This window comes from Falco punctatus, assembly GCF_963210335.1.
Source record: "Falco punctatus genome assembly, chromosome: Z".
Taxonomy (NCBI): domain Eukaryota; kingdom Metazoa; phylum Chordata; class Aves; order Falconiformes; family Falconidae; genus Falco; species Falco punctatus.
In genome coordinates this window covers 40,559,621-40,573,960 of record NC_137586.1, presented here as the reverse complement: position 1 = coordinate 40,573,960, position 14,340 = coordinate 40,559,621, and the positions used below count along the sequence as shown (strand labels likewise).

At 37.5% G+C, this 14,340-nt stretch overlaps 1 protein-coding gene across 1 annotated transcript in view; it reads right to left on the bottom strand.

Moving 5' to 3' along the window:
* Nucleotides 1–60: 60 nt before the first annotated feature.
* Nucleotides 61–14,340, bottom strand: part of PTAR1 (protein prenyltransferase alpha subunit repeat containing 1) — a 38,909-nt gene continuing 24,629 nt past the window's right edge. Inside the window, exons 6-7 of the mRNA XM_080371702.1 lie at nucleotides 11,357–11,670; nucleotides 61–10,786 (exon numbers count right to left, since the gene is read on the bottom strand). Coding sequence (XP_080227828.1) covers nucleotides 10,489–10,786; nucleotides 11,357–11,670 — 612 coding nt within the window. The 3' untranslated portion in view covers nucleotides 61–10,488. The remainder of the gene's footprint in view (nucleotides 10,787–11,356; nucleotides 11,671–14,340) is intronic.

The following is a 14,340-nucleotide window of genomic DNA, read 5'->3' as shown; positions in this document are numbered from 1 at the left end:
GATATCTGTTAATAAACAACGAAACTGGAGTCCAGGATTGTTGTCACAGAAAACAAGGACTTTTTTAGGAGATGAAAAGTTTATTTAAAAATTGCCAACATTTAACAAAACGATTTTACACTATGTTCCATTTTCTACAGAAATACAATAACTTACAGCTGTGCTTAGTCCATTCTGTCACTAATACATATAAAAACAAGTCTGCTGATAAATATGTGAAAAAACCAATCTATTTACCAACCACCACTAAAATAGTACCTGTAAATTTTGGAAGACATCTGCATAGAATAGTTAGGACTGTAGGGGTGCTCTTTCTTTTTTCTTTTTTTTTTTTCCCCATTTTATTTTGTACTATTAGGATATGTAAAAATTTAATTAACATGCAATACAAAATAAGATAAAACAAGGTAAAACTCAAGTGTGCACAACTGGAAAGCAGTGCTAGGATGCCCTCCTATGTTTCTAATTCAACATGAGAAAACTGAGTATTTTACATGGTGGAATTTCAACTTCCCTTCACAATAAACCTAGATTTATAATCACAAAAATCTATACTTGGCTAGGTTCCACTGAAGATTGATTAAAGGTTTGGATAAAATTGCCCAGTACTAGATTAACAACAAATAATTGGAGAACATATCAAATCAACATTAAGTAGATGCATTTTAAAAAGGAAATTACCTGATGCCTAGTTATAAGCATTTGTGAGATGACAGGGTGACTAACGTGCAGCTTATTGTTACACCAATAAATGTGTATAGCACTTCTGGAGAACAGCAACATCTAAGCTATTCACTATTAAGACTTTCTCCCTTTGATATTGCATCAATTATCACATGGCACTTAAAAGCTACATGGGGGAGGGGGGGGGAAGGGGCAGGAAGGCGGGGTAGCTAGGAAGCTTTCTTAGCTATTGATACCCCACAGTACCCAAATTTTTCTCTAGCTGCCCTTTTAAACCTGTAATATTCTACAGCCTTAAGAGTTTATCCCCAACCACAGTGCTAATAAATATACACTATTCTGCTTTTATCCTTGAAGCCATAAATATGGCCATTTGTGAGAGACACAATCCATCACACTAAATATGTCAAAGCTACCATGTAGTGGCTGATATCCTCTCCACAGCATGATCCTATGTCAGTGAAGTCAATAGGAATTCTGTTCAAGATTTAAAAATCAAGCAGATTCAAAACAAATTAACAACCAGATCCTGCAAATTACTTCTACACAAGGACTCGGGAGGGTCTATTGCTCATACTAAGCTTTGCAATTTAATGAAACCCCAAATTAAGTAAACCAAGATTGTACATATCAGCTCAGGACTTCCTTACATGTTCTTTCTACGTTCAGTTGCAGCAGCTAGTAAGAGGAAAAAAAAACCCCAACAAACAAAAACCCAAAACCAAACAATCAAACTGTATGAGCAGAACATATTTGCTTTTTTAAGTTTTGTATTTAAGATTATGAGCAGTACTTTCAGTAATGCCCTGTGATTTTAGGTGCTCATTTTAGAACATCTGGAATGAATCACACTGTCTAGGAAGAGAGAGGAAAGGTGCTGGCATTTTCCAATAAAATTGAGCCCTTTAAGGAGTGCTCTGAAATATAGTAATTCAAAATCAGAAGGCATCCAAAATTATGAGTAACTTTGAAAATCTTTTTTTATGTGATTAATTTTTATAAAAAGAACTTGAGAAAAACATTAAAAATAAAGTACCAAAAAGACTACTTGTTGTTTGTATTCAAATACCAATTTTAGTTGCTAGTCTGTGTCTTGACATACTTTGTCCTGTCTCCTGTTGTAGTTGACTGGCTCCCAGGTACGTGATTAATGAGGCCAGTGTGCTTTTTAACTTGAAATTTAGAAAAACATGTAAATATCTATTAATGAAAAACTAGAAAGAATTAGAAAAACAAGAGGATGTTACAAACCGTTAACGTTAACAAAACACGGTCTTGGGAAAAGGAATAGACACCATAAATATGTCAAGCTGGGCCACAACAAGATAAGCTTAAGGAGAACCAAATGATTAATGAGACCAATCAGAAAATTTGTGGTCCTATATGTGAACTATTCTAATTAGCATACTAAAAGATTCACCCTCGAGCAAAGAAAGGCCCTTACTAACAAATACCCCTCCCCACAGAACATGCCAGGTGAAAAAAAAAGAATGGTGTACCTTTAAATGGAGACGAGGCTTCTAAGAATCAGTGATAATTAAGTGCTACCAAAGGTAGTTATACACTTTGAACATTTGTTTACAAACTGTTTCACTCTGTGTTGAGAGAGGTAGCTTTTGTGGATTACCACCTAGTGCCCTTCTTTACACAAAAGAGAATCAAAAGACAGAAATACCTTGACTAGGTGTGTGAACTGGCACCGTACACCAGGAACAGGCCCGCTTACAGAACACTGTGATGATAAAGCACTTAATCCAAAATACGCCTGTCTGTTCCTTTCTGCAGGACTCCTGGAAGGTAAGCTCCAGGTAGGACACTGGCTGAGCGCTTCCCAGTTCTCCCACCTTGCAAGATCTTACAAACCCTTTCACCATGTCAAACACTCCCTACAAGCACTTGGAATAAAGCCCGCCACTAGTAATTTGGTTTGTGTATGGACATATTAGCCCAAATATGAAAGTAAGCCAGACCAACCAGGGAAGCAAGAGATCTTGCTGTTTCCAGCAGAAACCCTGATGCTGGCAACAACCCTGCCAGATTCAGACTTCATACATGTCTGCCATGGAAGAGTTCTGTTTGCAGACCACCAGTGTTACAAAGAAACAGCTGTACATGGAGGATTCACCTTTTCCACAGGACATTACATATAGTTCTGCTGCCCAACAATCCACCCACACATATATGCACACTTACTGTGGGAAAATAAGTATAGATGATTTATTCACAGATAAGCTCTCTACTGATGACAAAAAAAAAAAAAAAAGAACCCCCTCTGAAAGGAATTAATCCTATGACAAAGTACGACAAGTGAAGAGCAAACTTAATGCTTTGTGTTCACTATCCTGTAGAACACTGCTCATTTATCAAATTACTTTCCAGTGTCTTACTGTCATGTCATCATTTTATTCTTTCTGCTACAAAATCTACCATTTATCTCATTTATCTGCATTGGAAATCTACATAAAATTTACAATGGTCACAACTGTGGATCTGAGAAGTTTTCATAGAAAAAATATTAAAAATATTTAAAAAATTATATTTTAAGCCAGCTGTACTTCCCCCTAATATGAAAACTGTGAGAACTTTTTTTTTTTCATGTATCTTGACAAAATACACATTTTGCCCTACACAGAATAGTACTTTGATGGATATGATGGTCTTAAAAAATTAGCGTTTAATGGCTCACTACCTTGGACCTTAATGCTACTTAAAACCATTTAAGACATCTACTATTTCTATTACATGAAATTAAAGATGACATTCCCAAGTACACTTTTCAAGATGACTACCCAGTTTTAAATCTAGCCACTTCAAAAAAGAAAAACTGGGACAAAAGGGAATGGACACAGTAAGTACAAATACATCTTGTCTTGTAAAAGCAAGTTTTTTTCTCATTTATGTAATTTTTCAATAACAGGCAATACTGCATTAAAAAACCCCAAAACATCTATCTACTCATTCTATGCAGCCATTCAGGAGATCTTACTGTATTAATGTACATTCCAATTTTATAACTTTATTCACAATAAATGTACAGGAGTACATCATCCACAAAAAGTTCTTTGTTTCACCATAATTATATTCAGAAGGTGTCCTGTGAAGAAAATACACACCTCACTGTGGGTTATCCCCATCCTCATCTATACAGTAGGATTAACAGCAGGTTCCAAATGGTGCAGATAAAGATGCTTAATAAACTAGACTTCAGTCAAGAGTTCTGCTCTTCAGAATAGCTGCATCTGCCAGCTATCAACAACTAAAAGCTTTTGCAATTCTAGCATTCAGACTCCTAACATTATTTAAAAAAAAAAAAAAAAAAAAAAAAGAAGAAATTTAAGATACATAGTGCATCTACACAGACACTGTAAAAAGCTTCCCCGTCATTACAATACACGTTTTTGTGAGGTACTGAATAATTCCTGTTGAATAGTACTAGGGAACTCAGGGAAGAAACCCAGCAACTGTCAGGAGCTTCCTGTAAGACTGCAACAGCAATTTAAGATACAGAATAACACTATGATACAGATGAAATAGTAAGGTCTAGTATGAATCATTAGGTACAGTATTAGCATGTGGATAGATACAAAACACTATGCTAGACAAAAAAAATAATTAAATCCAGTTATTATGTTTCCCTTTTTTCTTAAATCAATAATTTTAAACTGTAAAAATGTACCCTAATTCACTACAATAGACTATGCCCTGAGAAGTAACATTACACACTAAGTAAAAGCCATTAGAAAGTGTCAGGTCTAATAATTCAAAAGCATAAACTGTCTACAAGGAATTTCTTGGAAGCACATATTTCCTCCATTTTTCAGCAGTACATTGCTTCTTCAGCGGAAAAGACTAATAAAAGTTTATGCTGATTGTAGCTTTCCCAACTTTAACTACAAGATTTTTTTTTTTTCTTTTCCTCTTTAAAGTCTTCTGGGGAAACTAGATGGCTTCATACATAAAGCTCTTGCTTTTCACCTCTGAAAGAGGATGTAGGCCTAGTATGAGGTTCTGAAAATAATGAGCCTGACTAACTCCACTGAAGGACATCAGTCAGAGCACTTTTTGGGAGGTAGTCAGAGTTATCTAAACATGAAATGAGGCCACCTCACCAATGCTTTGCTACATTCTTCTTTGCTGGTTGGAAGAACAGAGGAGAGGCTGGGAAGAAAACACACCTTTGAGCACATGGGAGAAAAAGAATGAAAATTATCTTAAGACAGGGGTACTGAACTTCCTTTGGAACTTACTTGAATGTTAAGTGCATTTGCGAATAGGTGAGTTACCCTCTTTCCTTTGTATCTGACATTAATAAACAGTAAGATCTAATTGTAAAGACGTCTCATCACCAAATGAATACAGGACAAACATGCATTTAAAAGTCACATCTACATTTCACTTCACTGCTTCTTTTTTCAAAATTGCTCTAGAAGATACAACTTAGGAGTTGTGGGCTTCTTTTCCCCCCACACCGTTAAGTACAATGGTTCACTTCCTACTAAATTAAAAAACCCCCTAAGCAACATTCTTCCCACACAGAAGGCAAAACAAAACTAAGCAAACAACCTCATCCAAAAATTCAATCAAGTCTCTGAAAACTCACCACTTCAATTATTCTCTGGTAGTCACATTTTGTTTGTTGTATTATATGTTATTGTGAAAAAGCAAGCTTGTTTAGTCTGGCTATGTAGACAAGCCTTTCCAAACCCCTTTGTTTCTGCTCATCAATATTATACAGTACTGTTTCAAAAATTCATTCATTATCTACTTAGGGAAAAAAACCCACTCCTGTCCATAAACACTAGCTACACATTCTAACTAAGCAGCACTAACACAAAACTGGAAATGCCAGAAATTTCGATTGCAAGACAGAACCTAAGCTTTCTCACTATGTTACCACTTTACTTAATTGTCTTAAAATAAGTTCTATGTAAGGTTATTAATCAAACAGTATAAATCGACAACTTATGTTTCCCATTATTTAAATGACAAGGATTTGACTGTATAAAGAATATGTAAGAAGTCAACAAAACACTAATATGCAGGCATGAATAGATTAATACTAATCAGAGCAGCTATAGCAATGCGTTCCAATAACAACTTTATACAATTTTGTTATTGTAGCTATCCTTAATTCTGCATGTGTTGCTCCAGTGACTGTTAGCACAGAAGATAAACCAAATGCCAGTGAAATAACAGTTAATGTACTTAGCAGAAGAGAATTCAATGCCTTAAAAATGCGACTCCTTCTCATTTCTGTAGTTTCAAATTACATTTGTTCCTCAAACTCATTTGTTTCTAGCACAAATAAATTCTACAAAGACTAATCTGGTGAACAAAAAGAATTTGCATCAATTCAAGTGAGACCTACTGCTGCACAAGATAAAAATCAGTAAAGATGCTGAACTTTATATGAAGACATCTACAGATGTACAAAGTTTGGGGTTTACATTTGAAGGAACTTCAGAGCGAGAGCTTTGTATTCTGTGGCTTCTGTTGGACATTTTCTCCACAAGAATGTTCATTAACTACATTCTAATTCTCTGACCTCTGAAAAACAAAACAACTGAAATACATTACTTAGAGTAGCTATACTCAGTAACCTTTAGGAATGTTAACTACCAATGGTCTGAAACCACTTATCTTTTTTGCAAGTAATGCCCTGTGGAAAAATGACTAAAGTTATATTGTAACATTAAAGAAATTTTAGGATAAAACTGCAGCTGCTACTTCCAGGATGGAATGCAGTTGGTACGCAGGGAATCTACTCCCCAGTAGTTCCCCAGGCAACACAACCTGCAACCTTGGCACATGCTACGAGGAACTGGGTGGGAGCAGGGGTGGTCGGGCAGAGTGAAGACACCTTGGCTAGGCCCTGTTGTACTCCCTGCAGGAAGGGGAACTTTATGGTACCACGTACTGATACACTGCACAGTAGCTGTCAAGGAAGGAAGGTAAGGGAAGATGTCTGCTGTTGAGACAGTAAGTGTGGTGAAATTGCTTTCCTTGGATGAACTTTACTCATTATAATACCAAAGCATACCTCCATCTCAAGGCAAGCCTCCAAGGTACGACCACCCCTCAACTAAGCATGCGCTCTATTTTTTTTATTTGATTGTACCTTTAAAGGTAAAGCGAGAGAATTTTACACCTATCAGTAACAAAAGTATGTATGACTAGTCACCCAAGCTTCACCTGGAAGTAAAGAAATAATAGGAAAGTAAGTTAGGAAGGGGAGAAATTAGGGAAGACTCCATCATAACTGCTGGGATTGGGTGACAGGCCAAACCTGTCTTCTCCCTCATAGGGACACCTATCAGGTAAGAACTATACTCTATGCGTGCTTAATGATTAACTTCAGCTAGCTTTTATTATTAGATTTTGTGCGTATACTATTTCACAGTTGTTCTTGCAGTCAGTGTACTATCAATGACAATCTTGAACTTTAATCTGTCACAAATCTGTATAATATAAAGGCTCTCAGCTGAGATCTGTTTTGTGTGAGTTTCCGGCAACTTGAATAATTGATTTGCCTAGTGTATCTGTCACCATAAATCCCTGACTGGGACAGTCTAATCACCCTCCAGTCTAAACACCCTGCAGAGTCTCTGCAGCGAGCTGTGACAGGCCGGTTAGATGCATTGGTCTAGTCTTTCCTCGGACATTGACAGACTAGTTGAACATAAAGGGTTGAGGCAGGGGAAACTTCCCCCTGAACGGGAAATGACCAAATGACTCTACAGTTAATTCTAAATGGTTAGACAGGTATGTTCCAAAGATCATAGTCCCGGAGCATCACACATTTGTGAGCTTAATGCAGTTTGCTGTACCTCTTCAGTCATTCCATGTAAGAGGCTTCAGGACATTGACAGCTTCAAGTAATTTAGTTATGTATTTTCTTCTTTCATATAATTTATCTTGTTACCATGAAAAACTTAAAGCTTGATTTTGACAGCTTGTTGTTTGCATTTCTTTCAAAGGGGAAGATATGACTTGTTTCAATTTAACTTTTAATGTTTAGTTTTCTGTGTGGCAGAGTCAGGTGTGCAAACATTTCTAAATGTAACTGCTCTCGCTGGATTAAATTAAAAAAAGGGGAGGGGTAGCATTTAATCAGGTGTAGGCTTTAAAACCCTACACCTAAAAGTCATACTACAGCCATCAGTGTTTTGTAAAAGTAGTAAAAATATCAGCACCATCTCTAATCAGAGCTCTCAGAACATTTTCCAAGTATGAAAATACTATGTAACATTCTTCAGTTACATAGGAACAAGTATCATCTTCCTCCAAGCACACGTAACTCATGCTGACATCAATAAGAACTGCACACGTACATATGAGGGCTGCTGTTTGATCTTAAGTGTTTATGATGGAATGACTGTCAAATTCAATAGCACAGTACTTCCACGACATAGCTCTAACAAAGCCAACTGAGACTCCAGATTATAGTCTGGAAGAAATAGATAATGGGTTTCAAGACAGATTCTAGTATAAATCTTTCACTGTAAAAACCTCAATCATTCTAGTGCAAGAAGAGAGCATCTTCTCCTTTCCACAGCTCAAGAAACGTTTCTTACCATGCTCCCACTTCCCAGTCTGCTCCTGCCACCAATTTTTTTCTCATGAACAGGTAATTTTTGCCAAGGTAGACAGAACACACAACTGCATTACTAAATGGCTTAAGTAATCTAGGATCAAGAACCATGATCCTTAATACATTACCAGCTGACTTCACACTTTCCGGGTTCATACTAATCATTAATGGGTGGGATACTGTTAACAAAGCTGACCTAGGCTACTGCACATGCCTAAATGTATCTTTCATACTCAAAATTAACATCAGGTTCTCTAGGGTGGGTAAAAGTTCTTGCTCAAGTTAAGTTCTTAAGTTCAGACTCCAGTTTGTACTTGAACCCACCCGTTTGTCAGTGGTCATAGAGACAACATCGTACAATGAAATTATCCTCTCAAGCCATTCCCACACCACCTTCATGCATCAATTACGGTTCTTCTGCAACTAAAGCAATCAACCAAAACAACATCCCAGAGCACCTCAAAACAAATGACCATGTAATACACCACCCTAGCTACACAGAGAGAGGTGTGGATGCCCACTGAGACAAAGCTGTGCCATGGAGATGCTCAACCTTAGATCAGTCTTATCCAAGTACTGTAAACAAAACTGTACATTTAGAAATGTCTCTGTTAGCTACTCTGTGCCTGAAATGAGTTATGAACATACTCTCAAAGGCTAGAGGTGGTCTATTTCCATTTTGAAATACAACAGTAATGCCCATCCATCAAATTATTTAGAACTGTTGGAATTCCACATGGTTTGAGTGCCTTTTTTCTTTCCAAACTATACCTTTCGAGCAGGCTACCTGTTTCTTTTTCTCCCTCATTGCTGCTCTCTCTGCCCAACAGAAACAGCAGCTTGAAACTCAGAAGTCAGGAGGCACTTTGGGCAGGAGAAATATAAAGCAATTCTGGTGAAGAGTCTAGCTCAAAAATTAATCCCCTCAGCGATTATACTGTTTGGAACAGAGGCAATGTTGCCATTATACAAACGTCTACAGTTGCACAATATTTCTCCCCTGGGTCTTTGGACCAGCACAATTAAATTAGTGTAAAAAAATCCCTTAATATAGAGAAGTTCTAAGGAAATGTCAAAATAAACCATTCACGTTTAATTTCACTGGAATAGAAATATGTTTCAAATTCCCTTAAAATTTACAGTTATGTAAACAGAGATGTATGGTTGGAGAAGTGCTCTTAAGCAAGAGTCAACAGAAAAAAATACCAAAGATTGAAAGTCTGCAAAACAAAAGTGAAGAGAGAGCTCCATTGTGCTCTTTTTTTTCCCCTCAATTATATAGTCTCAGTGACCAATCAAAAGAATTACTTTTTACTCCATCATCAACTGGACTTGCGTGGTCTTGGTTAAGTAACAAGTTACCAATGTGTGATTTAACAGGCTGAGATTCTGTAGTGTACATAATACATTCAAAAATGTGTATCAAGTGTCATTAATTCTGGATTGTTGAGATAAAATAAATAGATAAATACCAAGCTGGAAATGAAGGTAGTCAGTTCTAAGAAAAATATTTCCAAATATAGTTCTGACTGTGTCAGTGCAAACGTGCATTTGAATTATTTTCTGTCACATACTCCTGTATCTACTTTTCAGGATTTCAACTTCATAGACTTTCCTATCAAACTCATGTGACAACTAATAAGCAAATAAAAACCCAGTTACAATAGTAAAAGGCATGGCTCCAATACTGTTACCAGAGCCTTAAGAAAGAGACATTGCAGTATGGTGTTCTACCAAAGGTTGCTAATGAAAAAGTAATAGCACTCATAGCTGAATACAGTCTGAATCCAGTAAGGTTATTAGCAAGATGCTGCTATAGTAAAGAGGAACAATCTAGAAACAGGTTTAGCTGATACTCCTGTACCTTTTCCAGACATTGTTTCAAAAGCATTTCAGACATTTTTTTTTTAAAGCCAAATGATTCAGAGTTCACCTTAATGCAGAAGTTATAAAATAAGAAAATGGCATGGTAGAAAGCTGACAGTGATTTCTTAAAACGGTTAAAGAACAAACTGCGTTTGGTTACTAAAAAGGTATGCTAGTTCTTTAATAAAGTGACAGACTTCTACTCTGAATATGAACTTTAGGACTGACCATCAAAAGGAGTGAGAAACACATGGTTAGCTAAAACACTTGCAACCAAGACATGCATTTGTGTCTGAAAAGAGAATATTGCACTAAAAGAAGAACCCTGAAGGCTTTAAACCCCTCCTTCACTGACCTAAAAAAGTAACTAACCACTTTCTATAAGCAGTAGCAAACCTGGCTTGGTCTGCATCCCTACAAGTTGACAATACTTGATCAATGAATTTGTATTCCTTTTCTGGACCAAGAAAGTCCTGCATAGGAGCACGCTTCAGGCGTTTTGTTTCTTGGCTATAACCTTGTTTGCTGCTGGATTCATTCAAACCATCAACATCCATTTCATCACTGCTGTCCACAGATGATAACACCGCACTCAGATGAGGAAGTCTGTTGCTTAGATGATGCTGAAGGTAGAACATACACCTTCTTCAGAGGAAAAGGAAGGAAAAAAAGAAAAGAAAAGGAAGAAGAAAAAAACAAGTCATGCACTGAAAATAATCTGCTGTTCCTACTGAACTGCTTCAGTTCATTTGCCATCCCACCAGATTACCCCACAAACAGGCACAAAATCTGCTGTCACTCTACAAAAAAGGACTCAGTGTCACTTCCGCAAATCTGCTGTTACCTAGTCAGGCACATAAACCCATGCGGCAAAGCAGAGTTTTTCTGCAGGTGATCCATCTTCTGCTATCTTTTGCTCATCTTTTGCCCTTTAAACATTTTAAGCATGAGAAGGCTGCGAACAGTATCTTGTGCCTCTTGCACAAACTATAGGGACAGGTGGAGCTTATATCAAGATACTTAAGCACAATCAAATTTTCCATTTGATAGTTCTGATTATGCTCTTGAATGTTTTCCAAAGGCTTAAGATATGGTAGCTTAAAAATCTTTTATTGATTAGTACCTTTTTAGATCAGAACAAAAATTTGTCTCGAAACATCAGGCAAAGAACAATCCACAAATCAGAAAGACACTCTTTTGATCAAGTCCTCTTACCTATGACACCACAAGGTTTCATGCCCTGGGTAAATATCAATCAGTTCAGTGCAGAGCTCCAACTCTTCCTCTAAACAGCGGGGGAGATCCACACTCTGCTCTTCCACACAGGCAGCTTCTGCCCCTGCGCTCTCCTCCTTTTGAAAGCTAGTGTTTTGCTTATTTACCATTTGATTTTGTAACAGTACATTCTTGTCAGTCACAGTTCGGCCTATCAAGGAATTGAGTAAGAACTGGCGGTAATGAAATCCACTATGGTCTGAGACATGCATGGATACCCAATATTTAGTGGATGCGAGTTCATCAAGGAGAATCTGAAACAAAAAGCAGTGATAACAAAGTTATCAATCAGTGTACAGGAGGAATCTATTACCGCTGTTTCTGTATTAAGGTAACCTCTTCTCTGTGGATTTTAGCCACTGTGGTAATGGTTTAAGAACACAGACAGAAAACCGAAATATCACTGGCCCTTTTCCACTGTGTGCTGACAAGTATCTTGGCATCCCTGCACAAAAGAAATTACACTTCTTCCAAACTCTGAAAAGGTAGCTGTGTCAGAAACCTTCCCACAGGGTGAGGGAAAAAAAAAACCAGATCACTTTTGATGAGAAATAAACAGTGGTTTAAGAAGCTCCATAGTTAGGAATAAAACCTATTTAGAGGAGGCAGAGGGTACAACAAACTACATGGATATCATATAGAAGTATTTTAACTTTTGTCAGAGGGTGAGTGAGTTGCTTAAAAAAAAAAAAAAAACAAACCAAAAAAGCCCTACTAGAACAAATGGTTGTATTTCATTAAAGGCTTTAAATTCACTCCTCACATTGATCCTCCTCTGGAGTATAAACTCTCCAAGAAATCACAACTACCTTTTTTCATTTACATCTGAAGGCTGTGGATAACACCTTACTGTTATATTCTTGCTTTTAATCTTTTTTTTTTTAAGCTACCTACATCACTTAACAGTACCAGCTGATGCAAAGCAACTTTCATAGGTGCAAGTCTTTCTCTGCAGCACAAGCAGCACACCACCCACAAAGAAAACCATGGGAATGTGCAAGAGTAGTTATACAGCTGTGGTGCGTGTGTTCTGAAAGATATTAAGAGCAAATACAAATGACATAAATAGTGCCTTCTACCTGAGATACTCAACATGCTTTTTTAGGTCTTAACGAGACACCAGCAAACTGAAGGGCACTATTAAGTAACAGCCCACACATGGGGTTTTTAAGGGGGCTGTACTTTAAACCAAAAGATCAGCTTCTCTCTTCTCAGCAGAACTGAACTTACTATTTTAAATTTCTGACCATTAAAATTTAAAAACCTATTAAAAACAACATAAGGCTCAATGGCAACATCAGAAAAATCATATTAGTCTTTATTCAGCTGGAACTGACACTATGCACATTATGTCCAACTTAGATCTTAGAATAATCTGATTCATTTACCAGACACGTTTATAAGCTACAAAGCTATGAGGGAACATTGTAATTATGCATTTTAATGCCCTGCACAAAGCAAACAAATGATTTCCAGCATCACTCCTTACCTGAACTAGAAAACCTTTAAGAAAACCAAGACAGAAGATTGCCATTAAACCTCTTGAGAGCTACAAAAAACAAAGCCTCTCCTCTAGGAACCTCAGCGTAACAATGGAAAATGCTTCAAACAACTGGAGGTACCAAAAGCCAGCTAATGTCTGAATTCCAACAGGGGAATTTGCTTTCTTAGCAAGCCAGTTTTCTCCATTTCCACACTGAGCAGCACAAGCCCTTTGCCATTTTTCCATGAAGCAAACTGAAAATTATATGAAAACGCCTCCCTCCACCTCCTTGATAGTCTCTCAGCAAAGGGCTCTCTTCTGCTTTCAGCGCTGAGCTGAGTACCACAGAACTGGCATTCTGCTCCAGAACAGGACATAAGTGCTCAGTGACCTTTGCCTCAATCTCTGGATCTGTACTCCTCCTTACATCCTCCCTGACCCTGTGCTTGCTTTTTAAAAGTGCTTACCCACCATAAACTGCAGCCAAAAATTTCCTCCCTGGTCTGGGACACTTGGAAAATTAAAACTGTAACTGAGGCAAGAACTTTTAAGGGTAACCAGAAAAATATGGCAATGTCCACTCATGCAAAAGACAGGTACCTTCGAGGTCCAGTCAACTGAAAAAAGCCAAGGCCTTACTGGGGATATACTGGATAATTACTTTTTGTCTTACGAATCCACTTCTGTCTTCTGGGCATCACACAAGAGAGGCACCACCTCATGACAATGACCCCACCACTTGTTACTTCACTTGTTTTTTTGTTGTAGGGCCTGATGAGTCGCTCTCCATCCTGTAATTATGATACTGAGTATTTCTGTCTAAAGAAAATGAATAGTTTGTCCATCCCTGCTGAACTACACCCAGTTTTCATACCTGTACAATTTCTCTGAAGCATCATGATGTGTATGGATTTTAACGGATGTATACTAATATTATTCTCTTATTCTGGTTCTCTAATTACACACCCACCTACTAGTAGGCGTCTGAACCCCATGTTTTCTCCCCATTAGCCATCGTACTGTCATGTAAGCATGCTGGAGTTAAGGCTTTCTCATCCTTTTCCAAGGCAAGTACTATAATACCAGAAAGATTAGATTGGTTTGGAACAATCTATTCTTGCCAAATCCTCAAATGGTATTAATGAACACTACTCAAGCACTACATAAACTTGCTATGGGGTTCAAATACTGCAGGAAAAACAAACTGAGATTTCTAAGTTCAAAGAAGATGGTTTTTACTGTGTAGTGTACGAAAGAAGAACCATCTATATTCTGTGAGAAAATCTTCCTACAGGGCCAAAACTTTCTCCTTTAGCATTCTGTATCTTTTTCCCAGAGCTTGAACTGAGATTCAGTCTGCAGAAGCATCAGGATTACCAACTCGAAAGAAAAAAAACCCCTGAACCCTACCAAACAACCCACATCCTGAAATCCTCCAAAG